The sequence below is a fragment of the Aythya fuligula genome, chromosome 6 (genome assembly GCF_009819795.1).
Source record: "Aythya fuligula isolate bAytFul2 chromosome 6, bAytFul2.pri, whole genome shotgun sequence".
Classification (NCBI taxonomy): Eukaryota; Metazoa; Chordata; class Aves; order Anseriformes; family Anatidae; genus Aythya; species Aythya fuligula.
In genome coordinates, this window is record NC_045564.1 from 15,770,633 (window position 1) to 15,779,717 (window position 9,085).

The window sequence follows — 9,085 nt, forward strand, 5'->3', positions numbered from 1 at the left end:
AGTAGTTTGAGAGATAAGTGGGCTCAGAAGTGGGCGTTGTTTTAAGACAAGAGAAAATAAAGTGCTTATATTGTAGAGTCAGTTGAGGATGTAAAGCTAAAGGTACCAAGGACAAAGTGGGGAGGCCCTGAGGCACAGAAAGATGCAGGAGTCTGGGACAGGTAAGAACAGCCTTCTTCGTCCGTGACGTGGAAATAGGTACAGGAGCAAGAGACTGAAACATAGCCAGTGGCAGGAAGAAAAGTACACTAAGCATATAGTCAGGCATCTTTTGCTATAAATTGGGAAAAATTTGTGCAGAAGAAGTGGGAGAAGGGGCTCTAGCTGAAGAATAATTCAAAGGTAGTAAAAAGAGGTTGCAGAAATGGGTTTAATTCAGTGAGAATTCCAGTCTTTCTTTTCTCTTCTTTCATGTCTCTCTTGTAGAAAGTCAGCAGGAACCTGTATGTCCAGTAGGTTAGCAATGACAAATTCCACATACACATGGAAATTATGTGTGCAGGAAGGTGATCCAAACTTAAAAATATTCTCTTATAATCTGGATGAGAATGTGAAAGTAAGACTGGAGTGGATATTGCACACTGCAGAATCTCTAGTTGTTCATAAGTGGAACCTAAATTAAAAATTAACAAGACATTCTTAGTGGTGATTCCACTTAAGGAACAGGAAGAGAACTTTCACGTGAAAACATAAGAAAAAGTGAATTAATATGTCACAGAAGTTGAATTTATATGTCTCTGTGTATTTTTCTACAGTCCCACCTAAGATCCTGATGCCTGATCATGTTCACATTAAAGCTGGGAAGAAACTGAGAATTGAAGCACATGTATATGGGAAGCCTCAGCCAGTCTGCAAATGGCTGAAAGGAGATCAAGATGTAATTACATCCAGTCGCCTTGCTGTCCATAAAGCAGAAAAGTCTTCTGTTCTTATAATTAAGGATGTGACTAGAAAAGATTCTGATTTTTACACTCTTACTGCAGAAAATAGCTCTGGTAGTGATAGTCAGAAAATCAGAGTGATAGTCATGGGTATGTTTCATTTAATTATTTTAAATCCAGATTTATACAAAACTAGTTTTAGTGTATTCCAATGGTTGCCATTTTCCCTTATACCTTTTTCTTAATGTATTTCTTTGTGTAGATAAGCCAGGTCCACCACAGCCCCCATTTGACATTTCTGAAATAGATGCTGATGCTTGCACTCTTGCATGGCATATACCTCTTGAAGATGGTGGCAGTAACATTACAAACTACATCGTTGAAAAATGTGATGTAAGCCGAGGAGATTGGGTAACAGCTTTAGCTTCGGTCACAAAGACAACCTGTAGAATTGGAAAACTGATTCCTGGAGAAGAGTACATGTTTCGTGTTCGTGCTGAAAATCGTTTTGGGATTTCTGAGCCACTTAATTCTGGCAAGATGATTGCAAGGTTCCCATTTGGTATGTCAGTTTTTAGTAACAGCATTTCTCTTTTTAGTCCTCCTAATAAGACATGTGATTGATATCCAATTTTGTATTTCTTTATAGATGTTCCCAGTGAACCAAAGAATGCACGTATTACCAAGGTTAATAAGGACTGCATTTTTGTTGCCTGGGATAGACCAGATAGTGATGGAGGCAGTCCAATCACTGGTTATCTCATTGAGCGAAAAGAAAGGAACAGTTTACTGTGGGTGAAAGCTAATGACACAGCTGTTCGCTCCACAGAGTACCCTTGTGTGGGGCTCATCGAAGGTCTTGAGTATACTTTCAGAATTTATGCGCTGAACAGAGCTGGAGCAAGTAAACCTAGTAAACCAACTGAGTTTGTCACAGCAAGAGCACCAGTCGGTAAGCCAAATGTATCAATGATTTGCAGCAGGCTGTTGTTTTTATGGTTATTTTCAGTATATCTGCAACTCTATAATCTTCAGTTTGCATTTCCATTTATGTTTTCACGTTTGCTGTAAATGCACTGTGTGGTTGTACTGTAAACAGGATCCACCACAATTAAAGCCACTTTTTAATATGTTAACCCTTTTGGCAAAACAGACTATAACATGATCTTACTTGCCTTAGATCCCCCTGGAAAACCTGAAGTTATTGATGTCACTAAGAGTACTGTGTCACTGGTATGGACAAGACCAAAGCATGATGGTGGTAGCAAGCTTATTGGCTACTTTGTTGAAGCTTGCAAATTACCTGGTGATAAGTGGGTCCGGTGCAATACAACTCCACATCAAATACCCCTAGAAGAGTACACTGCTACTGATTTGGAAGAAAATGCTCAATATCAATTCAGAGCAATTGCTAAGACAGCAGTTAATATTAGCAGACCTTCAGAACCTTCTGATCCAGTGACCATTCATCCAGAAAATGGTAAGAAATGCAGAAGCATTTAAAAACTCTGACGAGAGTCTCTCCATGCTGAATTCATGTGAAGAATGAGGTGTTTACCTCGTACTAGATTGATTTACCCTTTTGCTTTTTCCCTTCAGTTCCTCCCAGAATAGAGTTGGATCTATCTATGCAATCACAGCTTACAGTAAAAGCTGGAACTAATGTGCGTCTGGAGGCAAATGTATATGGAAAGCCTATGCCAAGCATCACCTGGAAGAAAGAAGGAGAAGTTTTAAAGCCATCAGAAGGTGTTAAGATCACCACTAAAAGAAATCTTGCTACTGTTGAACTGTTCAGTGTTAACAGGAAGCAGACAGGAGATTATACTATTACTGCTGAAAATGCAAGTGGATCAAAGTCAGCAACCATTAAGCTTAAAGTACTCGGTAAGCTAAAGACTGTCTGTTGATAAATACATTTATGGTTAAATGATATAACAAGAACTATAGCTGTAATAATGGGATGTTAATTCTTCCAGATAAGCCTGGTCCTCCAGCCTCTGTAAAAATCAAGCATATGTATGCAGATCGTGCAATGCTTTCTTGGGAGCCTCCCCTAGAAGATGGAGGTTCAGAAATTACTAACTACATTGTTGACAAACGTGAAACAAGCAGACCAAACTGGGCCCAAGTCAGTGCCAATGTACCCATTACAAGTTGCACAGTGGAGAAATTAATAGAAGGACATGAGTACCAGTTCCGCATATGTGCTGAAAACAAATATGGTGTTGGAGACCCTATCTTGACTGAACCAGCAGTTGCTAAGAATCCATATGGTAAGTGTTTTGTAGGATAGTTTTGTGAGTGACTCTTTTTTATGTACACTTACAGATATGAAAATAATTTTCAAATAAATCTTCACAGATGTACCTGGACCTTGTGATCCACCAATTATCAGTAATGTAACGAAAGACTTTATGACTGTTAGCTGGAAGCCACCAGCTAGTGATGGTGGATCCCCAATAACTGGTTATATACTTGAGAAGCGTGAAACTAAAGCCCTTAACTGGACTAAGGTAAACAGAAAGCCTGTCATTGAAAGAACTGTTAAGGCTACAGGACTCCAAGAAGGAACAGAATATGAATTCCGGGTGATAGCATTGAATAAGGCTGGACCTGGCAAGCCTAGTGCACCATCCAAAGCCGTGTATGCTCGTGATCCTCAATGTAAGCTAAAAGTCTGAGACGTTTTCTATGGTATTTCCAAATACTTTTGTACAACATTCAGTATGATTAACTTTCTGCTCTTTTAATTCTCAGATCCTCCTGGCCCACCTGCCTTCCCGAAGGTGGTTGATAGTACTCGTAATTCAATAAGCCTGTCATGGAGCAAACCAGCATATGATGGTGGAAGCCCTATTATTGGTTATCTAGTAGAAGCAAAAAGAGTTGACACAGACAATTGGGTCAGATGCAATCTACCTAAGAATTTACAGGCTACACGATTTGTCGTAACGGGGCTGATAGAAGATACAGAGTACCAGTTCCGCGTTTATGCTGTCAATAAGATTGGATACAGTGATCCAAGTGATGTACCTGATACACATACTGCCAAAGATATTTTAAGTATGTTCACTGAAAACATATTGTGAAATTAACTTTTGTTTTAATTCATGGGATGGCTTCTAAATGAAGGGTTTGTCGTAGATCAACAACAATAACAAACAAACAAAAAAAAAGAGAGATTAATTTGGAATGTGTCCTTTCTCAAATAAATGTAGTTTAAAAATGGCTAATTTGGAAGAGAATGGGGCAGTTAGGAAATGAGAAGAATCTTCCCAGTGTCTGCATTTTTAATTTGTATCCCAGATACTCTTCCACCTCCTGTTGTTTGTTTTTTTTTCTATCTGATCCTAAAATTAGACTTTTCACGCCTCTCTTCTGTCTGAAAACTTTAGTCTTCTTCATGTCTTCTAAATAGTTTGAAGCCAGATTATAATTCAAAAACTCCACTGACATACAATTTAATTGTATGACACATATTCCTTAAGAGCCATGCTGGCTTCTGTATACACTTTGCTATCTGTAGAAAAGCTTCAGAGAATTGCCTCAGTTCAAGTAAAGTAGTGCAGTTTTTGAAAATCCTTTGAATTATAGAAGAAATGGGAGTCCTTTTCATATAATAAGTAATGTAAATGGTGGAAAAGACAGAAGAAAAGCAAGTGAAATAATTGGGGGAAAGAAAAAAAAAAAAAACAGGTTTACAAATGAGCTTGAAATGGGAGTCAGGAAACTAACTCATTGATATCATCATGACATAAGAACAAGCTAATTAATCTAGTGAAATGCCTGTAAAGAGGTACATGTCACAGAATCTTTAGTGATAGTCTTAAAGATAATGTTTTAATCACATCTTTTTTGTTAAACACAGTTCCTCCTGAAGGAGAACTTGATGCAGAACTAAGGAAAGTCCTTGTGTTGCGTGCTGGAGTCACAATGAGGCTTTACGTGCCAGTAAGAGGACGTCCACCTCCCAAGATTACATGGTCTAAAGTGGGTGCTAACCTAAGAGATAGACAAGGATTAGACATCAAGTCAACTGACTTTGATACCTTCCTACGTTGTGAAAATGTAAATAAATATGATGCTGGAAAATACATTCTCAGTCTGGAGAACAGTTGTGGCAAAAAGGCATACACCATTGTTGTAAAAGTACTTGGTAAGTGCCAGTTTTCCCCAGTATATTTGTTCATTTTTTAACTGATTTTTTTTTTGTATTTTTGTTTACTAAATCAAATTGGGGTGGGGGATTGTGTTCTTCCAGATACACCAGGCCCTCCTGTTAACCTTATTGTAAAAGAAGCATCTAAGGATTCTGCCTTCATTACATGGGAACCTCCACTAATAGATGGTGGCAGTCCAATCACAAATTATGTCATTGAAAAACGTGATGCAGAGAGAAAATCATGGTCCACAGTAACAACAGAATGTCCAAAGACAAGCTGCAGGATAACTAACTTAGAAGAAGGCAAATCCTACTTCTTCAGGGTTTTTGCTGAAAATGAATATGGTATTGGTGACCCCTGTGAAACTCGCGATGCTGTTAAAGCCTCTGGTAAGAAAAATGAATCCATTTATCCTATTTCGGTATTCAAATCATTTTTATTTTTAGTTTGAAAGGACACTTATTATGCTTTTCTTCCTCTTCTAGAAACACCTGGGCCAGTTGTGGATCTAAAGGCTTCCGCTGTAACAAAATCATCCTGCAATTTAGTATGGAAAAAACCTATCAGTGATGGTGGAAGCCGTATTTTTGCATATGTTGTGGAGGTTCTCATTGGTGAAGATAAATGGCAAGAAGTCATGCGAGCAAAGAACCTCCATTTTTCAATGAGAGATCTAAAAGAAGGACAAGAATATACTTTCAGAGTAAGAGCCCAAAATGATGCTGGATATGGAACTCCAACAGAGCTCACAATTGTGGCAAGAGATGATGTTGGTAAGAAACAACTTCAGATAATTAATTATTTTATCCAAACCACATTTATTTCATGCTTAACATCATTGCTATGCATGTGTACAAATCAGATGCCTTTAAAAGAACATCTGAATTTTATCAGAGTTTATGCATAGTTGAATAATTGGTATCTTGATTTTTACAGTGGCACCTGATCTTGATTTAAGAGATCTACCTGATTTGTGCTATGTAGCTAAAGAGGGTAGCAATTTCCGTCTTAAAATCCCAATTAAAGGCAAGCCTGTCCCAGCTGTAACTTGGAAGAAAGATGAAGACCAGGCACTTACCGAGAGTGGAAGAGTTGCGTTTGAATCTACAGCAGTTAACACCACCCTTGTAGTACGTGACTGCCAGAAAGCTGATGCTGGAAAATACACTATCACTCTGAAGAATGTCATTGGCAGCAAGGAAGGCACTATTTCTGTGAAAGTTGTTGGAAAACCTGGCATACCAACAGGTCCAGTAAAATTTGAAGAAGTCACAGCTGATGCCATAACCTTAAAGTGGGGTCCTCCAAAAGATGATGGTGGTTCAGAAATCACTAACTATGTCCTAGAGAAGAGAGATAATGTAAACAATAAGTGGGTGACTTGTGCCTCTGCAGTCCAGAAAACTACATTTAGAGTTACAAGACTTCATGAAGGGAATGAATATACATTCAGGATCAGGGCTGAAAATAAATATGGAGTAGGTGAAGGTCTTAAATCTGACCCTGTCATTGCAAAACATCCATTTGGTAAGTATACATTATAAATAAAAAAAAATAAAAAAAAAAAAAAAAAAAAAAAAAAAAAGCTTTACAGATGATACATATTTTTAACGCTTCTGCATTTTTTTATACTGTTTAGATGTGCCAGATGCTCCTCCACCTCCCAACATTGTTGACGTTCGGCATGACTCTGTAGCTTTAACTTGGACTGATCCCAGAAGAACTGGAGGCTCACCAATCACAGGTATATCTCCAAAAGTCTCCTTAATATTCCAGTTCTTCATACTTCTTTCTCTTTGCCAAAGGGTAAGATAAGGTGTTTATTATTTTGAGTGAGTGTGTGATTTCACTGTTCTTCCTACTTTTTCTGGATGATGAAACTTTCAAAGGCTTACCTTAAAAATCAGGAAGAGACTAACAGAAACAGTATTTTGGCAGACAGACAAAACATCTGAAGAACAAATAACAAACTCAACTACATGTTACATCACTCGAGGCTGTAAAATCAGAAATTTGCATTTGCAAGCATCTCATTCTTGCAATTACATACATATTTAATGTATGTTCATATCCATTTCTTAATCTGTTTTTCAATGTTGTTCCTGCAAAATTCTTATTTGGCATGCCATACATACATTACAATATTTTGCAAAGCTAGGTTAAATGAAGATTTGTAGAAAATTCATCATTTTCACCTCATCATTTATCTTTTAGGTTATCACATTGAAGTCAAAGAAAGAAATAGTCTTCTGTGGAAGAGAGCCAATAAAACTCCAATAAGAATGAAAGATTTTAGAGTGACAGGATTAACTGAAGGACTGGAATATGAATTCAGAGTAATGGCAATCAATATGGCTGGAGTAGGTAAACCAAGTCTGCCATCTGAACCAATTGTTGCACTTGATCCTATTGGTAAGTCATCAGAAGAATAAAAATAAAAATTCTGAAAGTTGAAATCACTCTTGTTTGACCATGGTTTATTGTTTTTTCTTTTAGATCCTCCTGGGAAACCTGAAGTTATCAATGTAACTAGGAACTCAGTAACACTCATTTGGACAGAACCAAAATATGATGGTGGACATAAGTTAACTGGCTATATAGTTGAAAAGCGTGATTTGCCCTCAAAAACTTGGACGAAAGCTAATCATGTGAATGTTCCAGACTGCGCATTTACTGTAACTGACCTTACTGAAGGCTCCAAGTATGAGTTCAGAATTAGAGCAAAGAACACTGCTGGAGCTATCAGTCCACCATCTGAATCCACAGGAACCATAATATGCAAGGATGAGTACGGTATGTAGAAGATATCAAAATAAATTTTATTTAACTCATTAAAAACTCTTTTTTTTGTTTGTTTGTTTTTTTTTATTATTATTTTTTTTTACTTTCTTTTTGTTATGACAACCTGGTTTTGTTTTGTTTTGTTTTACAGAGGCACCAACAATTGTTATTGATCCTACTTTGAAGGAAGGTTTAACAGTGAAAGCAGGAGACACAATTACAGTGTCTGCTATTAGTATCCGTGGCAAACCACCTCCAACTTCAGTGTGGTCAAAAGCTGGAAAAGATTTTAGACCTTCAGAGCTTGTGCAGATTGAAACCACGCCAACTTCCTCTACTCTAAGCATCAAATATGCAACTAGAAAGGATTCTGGAGAATACACGATCACTGCAACCAATCCTTTTGGCACTAAGCAGGAGAGTGTACATGTGAAAGTTTTAGATGTTCCAGGACCTCCAGGACCTATTGAGATCAGCAATGTTTCAGCAGAAAAAGCCACTCTTACATGGTCACCTCCTGCAGAAGATGGTGGATCACCAATCAAATCATATGTTCTTGAAAAGAGAGAAACTAGTCGACTGCTCTGGACATTAGTTGCTGAAAATATTGAGAGTTGTAGGCATGTTGTTAGCAAGCTCATTCAAGGAAATGAATATGTTTTCCGTGTATCAGCAGTAAATCAATATGGCAAGGGTGAACCAGTACAATCAGAACCAGTCAAAATGGTGGACAGATTTGGTAAGTAGAACAAGCTAAAAGGTTCAAGTGTGCTTTTATTAATCTCTGAAGACTTGATTTTTGTTTAAACTTTGTACTTTTTTCTTTCTTACCAGGTCCCCCAGGTCCTCCTGGAAAACCAGAAGTAACAAATGTGACTAAAAATACTGTGACAGTTACCTGGAAAAGGCCAGTAGATGATGGTGGAAGTGAAATCACAGGTTACTATGTGGAGAGGAGAGAGAAGAAAGGTTTAAGATGGGTCAGAGCAACAAAGAAACCAGTTTCAGATCTCAGGTGCAAAGTAACTGGTCTCCTGGAAGGAAATGAATATGAATTCCGTGTCAGTGCAGAAAATAGAGCAGGAGTTGGACCACCAAGTGATGCTTCAAACTCAGTCATATGCAAGGATGTTGCATGTTAGTATCATGCCTTTTGTTTTTCAAATGGTGGGTGGGGGATAAGTTCAGACAGTGTAAGAGTGACTTCCCCTGTAATGTAATGATGTTGTATAATGTGGTACTTTATCTTTTGCTCAC

At 37.8% G+C, this 9,085-nt stretch overlaps 1 protein-coding gene across 1 annotated transcript in view; it reads left to right on the forward strand.

Annotated features, from left to right (window-relative positions):
• Positions 1–9,085, forward strand: part of LOC116490632 (titin-like) — a 244,166-nt gene that overhangs the window by 189,611 nt on the left and 45,470 nt on the right. The window contains 17 exon segments of the mRNA XM_032190013.1: positions 756–1,031; positions 1,144–1,443; positions 1,531–1,833; positions 2,062–2,361; positions 2,481–2,768; positions 2,861–3,157; positions 3,246–3,548; positions 3,642–3,947; positions 4,753–5,040; positions 5,146–5,436; positions 5,533–5,820; positions 5,984–6,574; positions 6,687–6,791; positions 7,262–7,459; positions 7,544–7,840; positions 7,980–8,567; positions 8,663–8,965. Coding sequence (XP_032045904.1) covers positions 756–1,031; positions 1,144–1,443; positions 1,531–1,833; positions 2,062–2,361; positions 2,481–2,768; positions 2,861–3,157; positions 3,246–3,548; positions 3,642–3,947; positions 4,753–5,040; positions 5,146–5,436; positions 5,533–5,820; positions 5,984–6,574; positions 6,687–6,791; positions 7,262–7,459; positions 7,544–7,840; positions 7,980–8,567; positions 8,663–8,965 — 5,322 coding nt within the window.